This window comes from Rhinoderma darwinii, chromosome 11 (assembly GCF_050947455.1).
Source record: "Rhinoderma darwinii isolate aRhiDar2 chromosome 11, aRhiDar2.hap1, whole genome shotgun sequence".
NCBI classification, from domain to species: domain Eukaryota; kingdom Metazoa; phylum Chordata; class Amphibia; order Anura; family Rhinodermatidae; genus Rhinoderma; species Rhinoderma darwinii.
The window spans coordinates 59,228,749-59,246,045 of record NC_134697.1 but is presented as its reverse complement, the minus strand read 5'-3'; the positions used below and the strand labels follow the sequence as shown (position 1 = coordinate 59,246,045).

General features: G+C 43.0%; 1 protein-coding gene across 1 annotated transcript in view; it reads left to right on the top strand.

The window, feature by feature from the left end:
• Window positions 1–17,297, top strand: part of NFKB2 (nuclear factor kappa B subunit 2) — an 87,996-nt gene that overhangs the window by 29,012 nt on the left and 41,687 nt on the right. The window contains exons 4-7 of the mRNA XM_075841610.1: window positions 2,262–2,360; window positions 6,175–6,326; window positions 6,521–6,633; window positions 8,668–8,826. Coding sequence (XP_075697725.1) covers window positions 2,262–2,360; window positions 6,175–6,326; window positions 6,521–6,633; window positions 8,668–8,826 — 523 coding nt within the window. The remainder of the gene's footprint in view (window positions 1–2,261; window positions 2,361–6,174; window positions 6,327–6,520; window positions 6,634–8,667; window positions 8,827–17,297) is intronic.

The window sequence follows — 17,297 nt, the reverse complement described above, 5'->3', positions numbered from 1 at the left end:
GGTACAATACACTGCAATACTAATGTATTGCAGTATAATGTCATTTTACAGGCTCCTGTAACAGCGCGATCGCTGTTCCTGTCCGTTAGTCCTAGGTGTCAGCTGTAATACACAGCTGACAGCTGCATATATAACCCGCTCCATATATAACCCCTCGCACCACGACATTCTATTAAGTCGTGGTGCGCCAAGGCGTTAATGCGCAGCGGATGGTGCAAAGTGAAAATTAAAATTTTCCACTGATATGCCATTTTAATGCACAATATATTGTGCCCAGTTTGTGCCACTGAAGACAAATACCTCATACAATGTTGAGCGGGTTCTCCCGGATATAAAATGTCATATATGTGGACGTAAGCTGGTTTTTGGGCACGCTGTGGGGTTCAGAAGGGAGGGAACGCCATTTGGCTTTTGGAGCGCAGATTTTGCTTGGTAACTGTTCTGTTTGGGGTTTTGCTGGTATTTCAGTTATGATGTGAGGGTATATGTAAGCTGTGCGGGGTACATCAGGGCATAATAAGAGGGTATAATAATGGGGTACATAAATAATAATTCGCAGATATGTGGCCTGTGTCACACTGATAAATGGCGCCTGATCCTATCCGCTTTTGGAACACTGCACATTTTGCATCGCCATATTCTGAGAGCCAGAACTTTTTTATTTTTTCTCCAACGGAGCTGTGTGAGGGCTTATTTGTTGCGGGACAATCTGTACTTTTCATTAGTATCATTTTAGGGTACATGTGATTTTTTTTTTTTATCACTTTTTATTAGATTTTTTTGGAAGCAAAGTGACAAAGAAACATAAATTCTGACAATGTTTTTTGTATTTTTTTTTTTTTTTACAGTATTCACCGTGCGGTATAAATGACATTTTACTTTATTCTGCGGGTCGGTACGATTACGGCGATACCATATGTATATAGGTTTTTTATGTTTTGTGGCGATTGCGCAATAAAATCACTTTGATAAAATTATTTATTTTTCTGTGTCACCATATTCTGAGAGCCATAATTTTATATTTTTCCGTCAAAAAAGCGGTGTAAGGGCTTGTTTTTTGCGGGACGGGTTGTAGTTTTTATTGGTACTATTTTGGGGTACATCCGACTTTTTGATCACTTTTTATTCTATATTTTGGGATGGTTGATGACCATAAAAAAGTGATTCTGACATTGTTTTTAAATTATTTTTTTTGCGGTGTTCACCGTGCGGGAAAAATAATATTATAGTTTTATAGGTTGGGTCGTTACGAACGCGGTGATACCAAATATGTGTACTTTTTTTAACATTTTCATTTTTTTCCTATAATAAAAGACTTATTATAGGAAAAAAAGCATTATTTATTTTTGTAACTTTTATAACTTGTTTATAACGTATTATAAACTGTCAGTGTGACACTGAGAGTCACACTGACAGGAAGCTTATGAGAACCAGCATCCGGCTGGTTCTCATAGGCTGCTGTGCATGGCAGACCCGGAGGCTGTTATATGGCCCCCGGTTCTGCCTTATAACCGACTGCAGCACCTGCAATCGGTCCCCGGGAAAGTTTGTTGTAGCAACAAACTTTCCAGTTTGTTATAGCAACAAACTTTCCAGTTCGTTGCTACAACACACTTTCCCTGCGATCACATGACCGGGACCTGAACTAATCAGGTCCCGATCATATCTCCGGGAACAGAGGTAGGTGATAACAGCGCGATCCGGGTGTCAGCGCTACTCTGAGACACCCGGATCGTGCTTTTAACACCTACCGTGAATTCACGTCGGCACTGCACAGAGCCCAGCAACTGCCGACGTGAATATACAGTGGGCGGTCGGGAAGCGGTTAATACTTACGGTTGGTAAAAGATCACACACAATTTGTGTAATCCTCATACCTCGTGTCTGAGATGGCTGTAAGAGCTTATTGAGCTCTGTAGTCAGCAATTTTAAATGGCCTTTACAGTTTAATGATTCGTCCATGCTATGTATGACATCACCTTTCTTACCTTTTACCAGACAGGTCGTAAAAATGTAAGTTAGGTGGGGGTTCAAACTCTGTGACCCCCATCATTGCCAAAGGGGCTGTATCTCCCGTTCTTGGCTGGAGAGCAGGACGAGCATGCACAGTCCCTTTTGTGGAGATGAATTGGGGTGTTAGAAACCGCTATGGGGAAACCCTTTTAAACTGTTAGATGTATGTAGGTGTTATTCATTTCTTTTATAATTGGTTTTTTAGTGGTTGTTTGAGACATTTTTAAGTGTTGGATTGATTTTTACAGCGTGGCTTTCGGTTCCGCTATGTATGTGAGGGGCCATCTCATGGGGGACTACCTGGAGCTTCCAGCGAGAAGGGAAAGAAAACCTATCCTACTGTTAAAGTAAGTGCATTACAAGCTACCTATGGTATTGAATTAAGAGATTAGTGTTTAAACAATGAGTTTTAATGTAAACTAGCAACCAATCACAGTGCAGCTTTAATTTTTCCCAAGTAGTATAACTCCTTGGCAACATGTCACGTACATGTACCTGACAGCCGCCAAGGGAAGTATGAAGCGGGCTCACAGGCTGAGCATGCTCCATACTGAGCGGGTGTCGGCTGAATGTTACAGCCGATACCTCACTACAACGAGCGAAATTGGAAATAAGTCCCATCCCGATAGTTTAACCATTTAGATGCCGCAGTCATGAGCGCCCGTGGCATCTTAACAGTTAGAAAGAGGGGGCTACCCCCTCCAACAGCCCATATACCCCCCGATACGATTCTTGGGTGCCAACGGTTGTCATGGCAGTTACCAGCTCCTATTAAAGCCATTCCTCTGGGGGGCTTAATAAGGGCACAGAGATGGCAGATGCCACCAGGTCTGCCATCTATCTTCTCATATTAAAGGGGTTCTCCCACCACATCAATTTATTACCTATCCACGGAATAGGTGATAAGTGTTTGATCGCTGGGGTCCCGAGTCCCCTGAACGAATGTAGCAGATGTCACACGTGTGCTGCCGCTCCATTGATTCTCTATGGAATTGCCAGAGATAGCCGAGTGGTGTGGTGGGATAACCCCTAGAAGCCCTGGCATAGGGCTTTAATAGGAGTCGGTAAAAAAGCACATACCATATTTTTCGGACTATAAGACTCAGTTTTTTGCAAGAAAAAAATCTTGCTAAAAAGTCTCTGCGTCTTAGTCAGCAGTCAAGGGACCCGGCAGTGCTGGGTCCCCTGACCGCTTCTTACTTAACCCCTTCTCGACCCAAGATGGCGGCACATCATGGAGCGGGGAGCGGATGATGTTTGGAGCGGGCTCATGCGCTGAGTCCACTCCATACACTGCAGGTATCGGCTGTGCTTTACAGCTGACATGCTGCTCTAATGGCCAGGAACAGCGCTGGCGCTGTTTCTGGCCGTTTAACTAGTTAAATGCTGTGGTCAATAGCGACCGCGGCATTTATAGGGGTCTTCCCATGAAGGACATTTATGACATATCCACAGGATATGTCATAAATGTCAGATAGATGCGGGTCCCACCTCTGGGACCCGCACCTAGCTCTAGAACGGGGCCCCCTAAACCCCGTTCTAGCTTACTCGCTCCGCTGTCCCCCAGCCACTTCCTGGTTAGGTGGTCGGGAGTTACGGAAACAGCCGAGTGCTCGCTGAGCTACGCGGTTTCCGAAACTCCCATAGAAGTGATTGGGAGTTACGTTAACAGCGAAGCACAGCGAGCTACGCTGTTTACGGAACTCGGCAGCTCCGAAAACAGCGTACATGGTCAAGTTACGGAAACAGCGTGACTCGCTGAGCTACGCTGTTTCCGGAACTCCCATAGAACTGAATAGTAGTTACGGAAACAAAAAAAAACGGAAAAGTTATACGTTTTCAGGAGAGTAAAAAAATATTCAAGTTAAAAAAAAAAACCCTTTTCCCATTTTTCCCCAAGCACAAATGAAAAATAAAAAAAAAAAGGAATGAAATAAAAAGTGATAAAAAAAAAATCGGATGTACCAAAAAATGCCCCTCAGAATGTGGTGAGACAGAACAAATTCATTTTTTTAACCAATAGTTTTTGCTTTGTAAAAGTAGTAAAATCAGTTTTTTTTTTCCCCACTATTTTCTGTTGTCTAAAATCTGGGTTGCGTCTTATAGTCCGAAAATACGGTATATAATAAACACATAATGTGCAAGCGATCCAACACTCGCTGGTTCAGGATCCCTAGAGGGACTATTAAAAAAAAAAAAAAAAAAAACAACAAAAAAAAACACAGTGAAAGGAAAAGAAATAAAATACAGCAGAATTGCTTTTTTTTTTGGTCACCTGACTCCCACAGAAAATGAAATAAAATGTACCCAAATGTAGTACGAATAAAAACAGCTCGTCCCACAAAAAACAAGAGCTCGCACTGCTTGATTTATGGAAAAATTAAAAATAGATATGGCGACACAAACACATTTTTTTAACCGATATTTATTTCTTTGTAAAAGTAGTAAAACATATAAAAAAAACCTCTAGAAATGTTGTATCGCCGGAATCATATCGACCCGTAGAATAAAATTAACGTGCTTTTACGGCACTGGGGAACGCCATAAAAATGAATCCCAAAAAACAATTTTTTGCACATTTCCCAAGTTAATTGGTGCCATTAACGACTTCCCGCCGCTGCCATTTTACGGATTTTCACTTTCGTTTTTTCCTCCCTACCTTCCAAACGCCATAGCTTTTTATTTTTCTATCGGAATTGCCGTATGTGGGCTTGTTTTTTTGTGGAAGAAGTTGTAGATTTTCACGGCATCATTTATTGTACCATATAATGTAGTGTGAAACTGTAAAAAAAATATTTCTGGGTTTGAATAGAAAAAAAAAACCAGCGATTCCTCAATCTTTTGGGGGGCTTTGTTTTTACGGTGTTCGCCGTGTGGTAAAAGCGGAATGTTCACTTTATTCTGCGGGTCAATACGATTACAGGGATATCAAATTTATATAGTTGTTTTTATTTTTTGTTTTACTACTTTTACAAGGAAAAAACTGATTGTTAAAAATAAAATGCGTTTTTGTCACATTCTGAGAGCCATAACTTTTTTTTTTTTTCTTCCATCGATTGAGCAGTATGAGGGCTTGTTTTTTTGCGGGGCGAGCTGTAGTTTCTATTGGTACCATTTTGGGGTACATTTTTTGTGGGGGATGAAGTGAACAAAAAACAGCGATTCTGGCAGTTTTTAATTTTTTACGGCGTTCACTATGCGCACTAAATGATATATTTTAATCGTTCAGACTTTTACGGACGTGTCGTTACCAGTTATGTTAATGTTTATTTTATTTTTTTTTACTTTGCTTGAGGGAAAATGGGTCAAGGTTTTTGAATTATTATTATTTTTTTATTTATTAAAAAAAATGTATTCTACTGGTTTACTGTTTTTTTAACTTTTTTTTTTTTTTTTTTACTTGTCCCCCAAAGCGACTTGAACCAGCAATCGTTGGATCGCTTGCAAGATATACTGCAATACTAATGTATTGCAGTATATCGTAATACTGGCAGTCTCCTATGAAGTTCTGCCATGCCAACCAAAGGTGTCCCCTAATCGTCTCGTGGGGTGGGCTGTTGGAACGCTACAGGGGGTCGCCCCCCTGTTTTTGGTAATTTTAATGCCATGGTCGCTATTGACCGCGGTATTTAACAGGTTAAACAAGCGGGATCCCGCTTTACCCTGAAGTGTCGGCTGTAACACACAGCCGACACACTCGCTCTATGGAGCGTGCTCAGCCCGTGAGCCTGCTCCATACTCCCCCACCTGACGTGCGCCGTATATATATGGGGGATGTTGGGAAGGTGTTAAAACGTCAAATCGTCCCACACGACGTTAAATATTAGAAAAGTTATGGCTTTTGGAAGATGGAAAGGAAAAAATGTAAATGAAAAAACAAAGAGTTAAGAAATGAAGCTTCACTGTGGTTGTTATGGACAACAAAGCCTTTTTTTAACTTCATTTTTGACCTGCTACAAAAAAACTTCCGTATTTGTAAACCATATCATACATGGGGGCTCATCTCGCTAAAGACCTTTGTGTAAGCCATTGTAATTGATAAATGTATTGTACTGAGGGTTGCTTCTGTTACTTTTACAGCAGATCGGACTCCACTTTCTTTTGCAGTAGTGTACAGTGTATTTTTTGATAATTTTTTAATTACAGTATTTTTTATTTTAGATCTTTAATTATGTTGGCATGGCCAAGATCGAGGTAGATCTGGTAACCCACACTGAGCCCCCTCAAGTCCATGCTCACAGTTTGGTAGGAAAACATGCCAATGAAGCCGGAAATTGTGTGGTGACTGTGGGACCTAAAGATATGACGGCTCAGTAAGTATTATTGTACCTTGTATTGCTGGAACGGAGATCTATTGCTTTAATTTGCAAATAGGATGTGTGAAATCATTTCACGAGCCTGTATTGATAGTGACATTCTCGGTTGTTTTCTTTTTGCAATACGAGGTGGAACACTGGCTGGAAACCGTTTATATTTCTTTAATTATGTACATTTCTTTTATATTCAGGTTTAACAACTTGGGTATTGTTCATGTCACAAAAAAGAGTCAGCTTGACATCTTGAAAGAAAAGATGAGACAGCAGCTACTGAGGAGTTGCAGAGGGAGAAATGCGCTCACAGGTGAGGTATTGTTCCTCCGAATTGGGAAAGCATTATTTATCCTCAGCCACTTCTTTCCACCGCAGGTTAGATGAGTAGATTGGTTGCTTTTAGAGATGAGCTAATTAATTTGCAGATTCACAGTCCCTAGAATGGATTAATCGCTTCACCTATTGTTGTCCTAATTGGGTTATCTCATGACAACCCATTCCTGCAAAGAAGCTGTAATCACCGGGGGAAGTTCTATTTATACATGAACGTAATACATGTACAGGGGCAGATCCACAAAATGGGTTGACTCTGATACTCGGAACTCCCCTCTGAGTCAGAGTGGAGAGCAGACGATTTGAGGTCCATATACCCTAAAAGGACATATGAAAAGCTGTTCTCTCAGTGAGACAACTCTTTTAAATTTGCCAAAGACGAATCCCTAAACTGGTAAACTTAAATCAGGCTTATTTCGAGTCCTTGTATGGGTTAGTTGCTTTTTGTTTTTTTTGGTTGTTAACCAGTGTAGTGTTTTTTTGTTTTTTTTTTCTGGACAACTTATCCAAAAATCACAAACAGCCAGAGGCATAGCTAGGGGTTTAGCACAGGGGGTGGGCCAAAAACGTCTGAGTGGGCCCCAACCCACGCTACGCTACATCTGTAACTTCCATTCACAGTTTAGTGCCTCTCCACACAGTATAATGCTTTCATAGTGGCTCCCACACAGTATATTGCCCCTATAGCTGTCCCCACACAGTATGATGCCCTCCTAGCTTCTTTTGTACAGTATAATTCCTCCATAGCTGCCCTCATTCAGTATAATGCCCCCATATAGTATAATGCCCCCATAGTGCATACTATAAAATTAATAAATTAAGTATTCAACGAACCCCGTTCTCACGGCAAGTGGAGGAGATTCCTCTGCTCCTCCGGTCTGTGCTGTGAGTGGCTTGACGCAAACAAGTGCGATGACATCTGTCTTCTCACAGCCGGCATTACACAGTAAATTCTGGAGCAGGGAGCTAACTGCTGCTTGCTCCAGCATTGGTTTCAACTGTATTTGTGTCCGGAGGACACAGATACAGGTCATGACACCGCAGGGGGAGGGGAGACTCCCCACCCCTGCTAGCTACGCATCTGCAAACAGCAAGTGTGTGTTTTTTCTTTTGTTTTTTTTTATGGACAAATTAGAAAACCATAATGAATGATGAGGGTGATAAGAATTCTGTATAATAAATGCCTATAATGGAGGATACGGTTATAAACCCATTAGCAGCATTTTATAATGAATTGTAAATAATTCCAATCACAATGAACTGTACCAGCTCATCCAACTTCAAAGAAATCAAGAACACATACATATTTTTTTTTTACGGACACTGTGAAAAGTCTCCTTTTTTATATGGACGTTTTGCAACCCCGGTGATGATACAATTGCTCTACAGCAGGGGTTCTTAACTGTGGATCTATGGAGTGGCTGCTACAGTGCTATGAGCAAGCATGTCCGTAAAGCTGCAGAGATCTCAAAATGTCATTGGAACTAAGAACATTGCTTTACCTGTCCGCCAGATGGCTCTATGACACGCAAAAGTTTAAGGCTATGTTCACACGGAGTATTTTGGGGGAGGAATATCTGCCTCAAAATTCCGTTTGGAACTTTGAGGCAGATATTCCTCTCCCTGCACGCCGATTTTCGCAACGTTTTTCGCCCGCGGCCATTGAGCGCCGCGGGCATAAAACAGCGAGAAATACGCTTTCTCCTGCCTCCCATTGAAGTCAATGGGAGGTCAGAGGCGGAAGCGCCCGAAGATAGGGCATGTCGCTTCTTTTTCCCGCGAGGCAGTTTTACTGCTCGCGGGAAAAAGACGCCGACGCCTCCCATTGAAATCAATGGGAGGCGTTCTCGGGCCGTCTTTGCCGAGTTTTGCGACGCGGTTTCCGCTTCAAAAAACTCGGCAAAATACCCCGTGTGAACATAGCCTAAGAAGTCCTGCTCAACAGTGATTTATTACATATGATTTTACAATTGATTACATAATAAGTACAATGCTGTTTTTATCATCACAGATCTTGAAGAGAAGAAGATGATGACAGAAGTTAAGGAGTTAAAGAAGGTTACGGATCTAAGTATCGTTCGCCTTCGATTTACAGCCTATTTGCCGGATAGCGAAGGAGCGTATATGCTGCCTTTAAAGCAAGTTATTTCAGATCCCATCCATGACAGCAGTAAGTAAAGTATATCCCCCCCTCATGCATGATGCCTTGCTTCTTTATCTTCACACTGTTTATAATATGAATGTCCCCTTTTTCTGTTTGCTCTTCAGAGGAAAGTGGCTGTATGGATGTGCTGTGTTTGTCTTCACATGTCTCCTACTTCCTAGCATCAAATCAATCTAATATTGCTGACTGTTGGCCAATTCTGGCCATTATAATGTGATATTTTGGTAAAGCCAGTGTCAGAGCTGTATTTTTATGGTAGCAAATACCCCAGGAGCTCTGCTTTTTTTTTTTTTTTTTTTTGCCATGTTCTGTAAGCATTAGGTGATTTAACATTAGAAATGTATTGATGGAGGTGGTTATTTTGTGTCTTCATTATTAAAGTAATATGTCTAATAAGGGGCATTCTCAGAACTTACTTTTGACACGTCCGTCATATAGGTCTGAAAGTCCATAACTGTGGAAGTCCAATTGCTGTGTTTAGGTTCCTAGTTTGAGCGATCCTGTCACCTCTCTCTTTGATGCTAGTTTTTAATCGTTTTTATGGACAGCTTTTTTCACAGTGATGTTGTTCTGACCGGTGTTTTGTGGGATAGTCTTTGTTTTCCCATGTACTGAATGTCTGTAAAAACCTTCAGAGTTACTCTGTGTCATGTGACTGGATGCAGCCAATGTTTGTGAGGCTGTAGTGAGAAAGGAGAGACAGTCTGACTTGTAACGCACACACATATATATTATGCACATACATGCACACTATATGGAAAAAAATAATGAGACACCTACAGGAGCTTTTATGAAATTTCATTCTAAGTCCATAGGCATTAATATGGAGTTGTTCCTTTCCCCCCCATTGCAGCGAAAAAAGTTTCCACTCTTCTGGGAAGGCTTTCTACGTGATTTTGGAATGTCTGTTGGAAATTTTGCCCCTTACATCCAGAAGAACACTTGTGAGGTCAGACACTGATGTTGGATGAGAGGGCCTGGCTCACAATCTCTGTTCTAGTTCATCCCAAAGGTGTTTGACGGGTTGAGGTCAGGACTCTGCGGACAGTCAAGTTCTTCCACACCAAACTCAACCATGTCTTTAGACCTTGCTTTGTGCACTGGGACGCAGTCCTGCTGGAACAGAAAAGGGCCGAACCCCAAACTGTTCCCATTGAGCGCCGTGGGCAAAAAACGCCACGAAAAACGCTTTCTCTGCCTCCCATTTATATCAATGGCGGTCAGAGACTGAAACGTCCGAAGAAAGGGCATGTCACTTTTTTCCCACGAGTGTTTTGTTTTTTTTCCGCTCGAGGGGAAAAAAAAAGCCTTCGCCTCCCATTGAAATCGATGGGAGGCGATTTCAGAAGTTTTTTGCCGCGGTTTCCGCATCCAACATTTCGGTAAAAAACTAAGTGTGAACGGGGCCTTAATATTTCCCTTCACTAAAGTATTAAGATTCCCTAGGGGGCCTAGACCAACCTTGAAAAACAACCCCATAGCATTATCCCTCCTGCACCAAACTTTACAGTTGGCACAATGCAGTCAGTCAGGTAACGTTCTCCTGGCATTCACAAAACCCAGACTCTTCTATCAGACTGGCAGATAGAGAAGCGTGATTGGCCACTCCACAGAACTGGTTTCCAATGCTACAGAGTCCAGTGGCGGCTGCTTTACACTACTTAATCTGACGCTTACCTTTGTGCTTGGTGATGTAAGGCTTGCATGCAGCTGCTTAGCGATGGAAACCCATACCATGAAAGTCACGGCGCACAGTTTTTGTGCTGATGCGCCAAAAGCTGTGCTTTCCAAACCATAGCATCCTGAACAGCGTCTGGCTGTTTTAAAACGCATTCGTTCTCGGTTTCCTTTTCACGAGGACTTGATCTCTAAATGGTCTGTTTCTCCTTCTGTGGATCCGCATGTCTCACAGCTGTCTAAAAGCACCTCTTTCCCAATTTCAAATTCTCAAGAAGTTGGACTCCCAAAGCAAGTCTGGATTTGTGGCCGCAGGTTCGGCTCGGCACCCAGCTTTTGCATACACCTGGGCAGTGGCGGATTATCATAGGGGCAATTGGGCCGACTGCCGCCAAAATGTTAAACACAATACAACTGCTTTGTGTAGGACCTGCAAAAGGGCCTGCAGACGTAGGACGTCATGATCATATGTGTGCAGGGCTTGCTAATGTCGAAAGACCCTCAGACATAAGGTCACATGACCATGTGGACAGGTCCTGCAGCCAGAGAGTAGAGTAGCAAGGCTCCACAGAGAAAAGTGTGAGCTGCTAAGTAAATGTATGTGGTCTGGTCTAGGTGTAGGGTTGTCACGATACAAGATTTTAGACTTTGATACCGATACTTTGTGTAGTAATGTGATTCTCGATACCAAAACGATACTTGAGGACAGAATATTTTTTCTTTCTTTTTTTCATTTTTGTATCTTGTTTCATTTTTCTTATTTTTTTTCTTTGATTTTTTTATATTCGACGTCGCTATATGAGACTTTGTTTTTTGCGGGAAGAGTTATACTTTATGAAGGTGCTGTTAATACGGTCACAACTATAACAAATGTGTGTGTTATTTTCTGTATTGGGACTTATAGTTTAATAATATTTGTGTATTTTACAGTTAATTTAAAAAAAAGAATTTAACTTTTTTTTTATTTTATTTAATGTACTGCCAAATATCTATATGCCAGTACATTAGCCTGTGTACTGATTGTACACAGGCAGTTGTTAGGACATACCTAAGTTTGCCTTAATAACAGGAAATATGGTCAGACAGCCCTAGGGTCCTTCAATGGACCCTGGGCTGTCTGCCCATATTTGGGATGTCCCTCTATCGCATCAAAGCACTTCCCTGTGATGCAATCAAAAGGGGTGGTCCCCCCTTCACATTTTCCCTTTTTAAATGTCCGCTTTGATCACGGCATTCAAGGGAATAACAGCAGAGATCAGAGGTTTCTCTGATATCCACTGTTAGAGCTGGGACGTTGCCCTACTCCTGATCGTGCGCGAACGCTGACTGTGCCCGCACGATCAGCATTATGTGATGCGGCTGGCACTGCACTAATGAGCCGCCGCTCATTAGTGCAGCCTCACTAGCAAGATGTAATTCGGCCGTCTTAATTAATGTATGCTGTGCAGCCACACAGCTTAGTATCGAAATACATGAATTTACGGTATTGAACCATTTGAGGGTGCATGGTATCGAAATAATAGTATGCATCGTGCAACCCTAGTCTAGGGGCTGTATTAGTTTAAGGGGTCTAGTCTAAGGTCTGTATTTATTTAGAATGTCTGTGTTCTAGGGTTTGTATTTGTTTTGGGGTGTCTGTATTTATGAGGTCTGTATTAGTTTTTAGGGGATGTGGTCTGGGGGTCTGTATTTAGGGACTGGTTTGGCGTCTATTAGTTTGGGGAGTTTGGTCTGGGGTCTGTATTTAAGGGTTCTGAATGATAGTATGCATTTGAATAGGGGGGTTTGGGATCTGTATTTAGGGGGTCTATTAGTTAAGGGGGTCTGGTCTGGGGACTAATTTTTTATAACTATTTTTTCTTTGGTCTGGTCTGGAGTGTAGTATAATTTGGGGGTCTGGTCTGGAGTCTGAAGTTATTTTTGTTGCTACAGAAGCTGGGGATGGCTGCATAAGCAAGGGACCAAAGATATTTCGCCACCAACTCTGAAATGCACATAGGGACACAGTCCTTTGACGAGGGGCATGGTTTCACCCAGCTGTCAATACTAGCACAGAAAGTTGGTGTTGACTATAGACACGGCGTAGGAGGGCAGTGATGGAGAGGGTGAATCCAAGTTTGGGGTACAGCCCAGGGCCTATGGTATACTTAATCTGCCACTGCTCCTGGATGAGTAAGGTTTTTCTCGATTTTGGGAAAATCGCTGCACCACACTATCTTGAAAGGCGCACTGCAACAGGATATGGTTGATCTTGCTTCTCAGGTGATATACGCTTCAAAGTACTTTTTTTTTTTGGGTACTGTTTGGTTGTTGTCTCTCCCCGGCATCATGGACATGTTGTGGTTGTTGATTTGTTTTTTTGTATTCTATTACTGCTTCTGTATAAACTGATTTAGCCAATTGCATCTTCTCTGCAACCCTCCAATCCCCCCTCTGCTCATGGAATCCCTGTAATGTAATTACTGATGTCAAAGGGGTCCCTAGGAACCGCCTGAATTCTGCATTGGGGATCATCACGCTCAATATAAGAGCGTACACAGTACAGCATCCCCTTAAAAGATCAAGGTGTCGGTATGACAGTCCGATCCTGCCAATTGCACCTTGTAGGAGAGTTCAGTGCCATCAAAGACACCATGTAAATTAACGGGCTGCAGGCACAAGGACCACACCCGTAGCCAGTTAATTTACGTGGTGTGGGTGGGAAATGGTTAAGCACCACGTGGTATACTCCATGAATGGTATGACATTTTCACCATGTAGTTGACTAGCATTAAAGCAATTCTTATGTAGAATCCATAGCCACAAAGCAGAGTCTTCAGTCACAGATATCATGTTAGACAAGATTGCCATAATGGCCACCATAGTAATCCGGAAGACGTGTACTTTCCAACATCAAGCAGGGAATTACACGCAGTGCCGCATCTACCATGAGGCAATGTGAGCCGTCAGCCTCAGGCGGCGCAGCCCAGCCCAGCTGAAAGTGGGGGGCAGCATTTTGAGCCAGAGACGGACTGGACCGGGGAGGGGGATTATTTTGCTTAGCAGACGTGCCCATCTGTGAGAACACTCCTGCTCCTCTCTGACGCTGTATGAAGCACGCGCCACCAGAGAGGAGCAGGTCTGCAGGAGCAGCGGTCGTCTCCTCAAGCAAGTGACCAGACGAATGAGGTGAGCGGTGGACTGCTTTGAATACAAGCTACGTCCTCTCCCTCTCCCTCTCTCTCCCTTTCGTCTGAAGCAGTCGGTGCAGAGAAGAGGGGGAGGGGAGAGTTCACAGCCTCAGCGTCTGCAGAGAGGAAGCTCTGTGTCTAGTCCTCTCCTGTGTCCCTCTCCTGTGTCCCTCTCCTGTATCCCCCCCATCTGTCCCCTGTATCCCCCCCCTCTCCTCTGCCCCCCTCCTCTCGTGTGCTGTGTCCCCCTATTTGTCTAACAGACCAGCTACTTCTGCAGCTGGTTATATCCTCTGTCCTGGGATGCCTCTGCTGCTTCAAGAGACTGAATGAGAGATCCCACATAGAAGGTAAGTGTGCGTATGAGTGTGTAAATGTTTGTTTGTTTGTGTGTGTGTGTGTGTGTGTGTGTGTGTGTGCATATATATATCTGATTCTCGTCTATATATGAGACTCTGCATTAGAGTGTGTGTGTGTGTGTGTGTGTGTGTGTATATATATAATCTGTGTGTATGTGGATATATATGATTCTCTTGTGTACATATGATACTGTAAGGACATTCACACATTGTAGTTTTGCAGCAATAATTTAGAAACAGTTTTTGCTGTGCTTTTGTGTAAATAGTGGGAAAACTGATGTGTAGAGTATATAGTGTATATACTGGTATTGTGTGTGTAGACTGTGTAGCAGTATTGTGCGTAGTGTATGTTGCAATATAATAGGCAGTGGCGTAGCTCTAGGGGTCGCAGCGGTCGCAATTGCGACCGGGCCCCGAAGCCAGTGGGGCCCGCAGCCCCCCCGCACCACATCAATAAAAAGTTACTATAGTAACTCGGGCCGCGGGCCCCTGTTACTATAGTAACTGATAGTACTTACCCTCCTGGTTCCAGAGCGCAGTGGAGGTCCTGACGTGTGCTGTTTGCAGCGCATGACTTCACACCGCTATGCGCCGCACACAACATCGTGATCCTGGATAGAGTTAGGACAGAGCTTCCGCCGCGGCTGAAGAGGAGAGTAAGATTAATATCCGTCTGCTGAAGCTGATTGGCGGGGTCCGTCTCCCGGGACCCGCCAATCAGCTGTTTTGAAGGGGCCGCAGTGTTCGTACGAGAGCTGCTTCCCCTTCATTCCAGTCACTTCATTCCGGTCACACTGTGAATCGGTGTCGGCGATTCACAGTGTGAGCGAGTAAGGGAAATTAAGGGGAAGCAGCTCTCGTACGAGTGCTGCGGCCCCTTCAAAACAGCTGATTGGCGGGTCCCGGGAGACGGACCCCGACACATCAGCTATTGATGGCCTATCCTGAGGATAGGCCATCAATGTTTAGGGACTGGACAAGTCCTTTAAGCCTACGATATAGCAGGCTTAGAGGATCACAGATTGTGTGATCCTATCTGTTGGGCCCTGTATCTAAGCCAATCACATGGTAGGCTTAGATACATGGCCCATGTGTGATCCTGTCTGATGGGCCCTGTATTACTGTATAAGATTACTGTCTGCCTGACCCTGTATCTAAGCCTACCTTGTGGTAGGCTTAGATACAGGGTCCCACAGACAGTATCACACAGTATCAATGAACATACAGACGAGCAGTAGAAGACTGAATTCAATGAAATGCTCAGCCCTTAGTCAGTCTTCTACTGCTTGTCTGTATGTTCATTACCCTGCACATAAACCAATCACGTTCTCCGAATATTCACAGCGCAACCAATCTGAAAGTTTACAGTGCTTGGGAATAAGTGACTGGGGCAGAAGAGGATGGAGGCGCAGCCTTATATAGTGGATTGAGCGGGTTCCCCAGCAGCATTTAAAAAAAACAGGATCCTGACCTGTCCACAGAGTTTAAGGCAGCACAGAGTATTTCAGGAGATGAGCGTGCGGATCTTGTGCGGGGTGGTGACTTGCCAATCATGTGAAGGTGTTATTGAGGACAGGAGTGGAGGAGAGGTAACAGACTGAGAGCTACGTAATGGTAAGAGCAGAGTTCAAAGCAGCACAGAATATTTCAGGAGAGGAGCGTGCAGATGTTGAGTGTATGATGCTGACTGGTCACTGATTGGTCAGCGTCATACACATAAACACGCCCAGTTAAAAACACAATACACGCCCAGTTGGACATTACGAAAAAAACACGCCCAGTTGTCCATTTCAAAGCTCATTTGCATAAATATAAAATTGATCATAACTTGGCCAAAAATGAACGTTTTAAAAAAAAAAAAAAACTTTGCTGTTATCTACATTGCAGCGCCGATCACATGCAATAGGAGATATGGGTTTGAGAATCTGGTGACAGAGCCTCTTTAAGCCCCGCCTTAGTAATGGAGGTTGTCAATCAGCCAGCGGCCATTACTAAGGCGGTAATAATAAAGTTTAAAAAAGTACAAGCACATAGAAAAAATATTTTATTGAAATAAAAAAACACAACCCCCATTAACCATTTTATTGAGAATAAAAAAACGCTGTCATTGAAATTGTCCTCGAATCCGAAGTCCAACAACCGAACCTGTTAAAAAACACAAACACCCAAAAATAATTAGAAACGCATAAAAAAGCAAAACAATGATTATTCTTACCTTTCCTGGGTCCAGCGCTGGAGCCGCAATGTCAGCGAGCTGAGTCCTGTATCTAATCCTACCTATAATGTGTGATACTGTCTGCTGAGCCACTGTATCTAATCCTATAATGTGTGATACTGTCTGCTGAGCTGTGTATCTAATCCTATAATGTGTGATACTGTCTGCTGAGCTGTGTATCTAATTCTATCATGTGTGATACTGTCTGCTGAGCTGTGTATATAATCCTATCATGTGTGATACTGTCTGCTGAGCCACTGTATCTAATCCTATCGTGTGTAATACTGTCTGCTGAGCTGTGTATCTAATCCCATCATGTGTGAAACTCTGCTGGGCCTTATATCTATTCCCATCATGTGTGATACTGTTGTCTGAGCCATTGTATCTAATCCCATCATGTGTGATACTGTCTGCTGGGCCTCTGTATCTAATCCCATCATGTGTGATACTGTCTGCTGAGCCACTCTATCTAATCCTATCATGTGTAATACTGTCTGCTGAGCCAATGTATCCTATCCATAGTTTATAGGGTCGTAGTGCTATACACACACACACACACACACACACACACACACACACACACACACACACACACACACACACACATTTTTTTGGGCAGACACATATGTATTGGGGCTATTTCCCCTGGCATTTTAAGTCCTTAGTGACGCCCCCGGCTGCTAGTGCTGCATTGTTGGGTCACTTAGGAGACCCAGCGATGCAACTGAAAGCTGCAGACTGTCGGCCACGAGAAGTTTTTTGGGTGGGGGGGACCCAATATGAACTTTTGCATCGGGGCCCATGAGCCTTTACCTATGCCCCTGATTATAGGTGTATGCAGTATATAGCGGTATTATATGTGAGTGTAGTATATAGCAGTATAATAGGTGCGCAGTGAATCTAATGGTACTATAGGACTACAGTTTTATAGCAGTATTTTTTATACAAACAATATGTAGTGGTAAAAACAAAAATAGTGTGTAGAAAAGGCAGATCCAGCACTCCAATATAAAAAATGCGATTTTTATTAGGTCATTTAAAAAAAATTGGGATAAA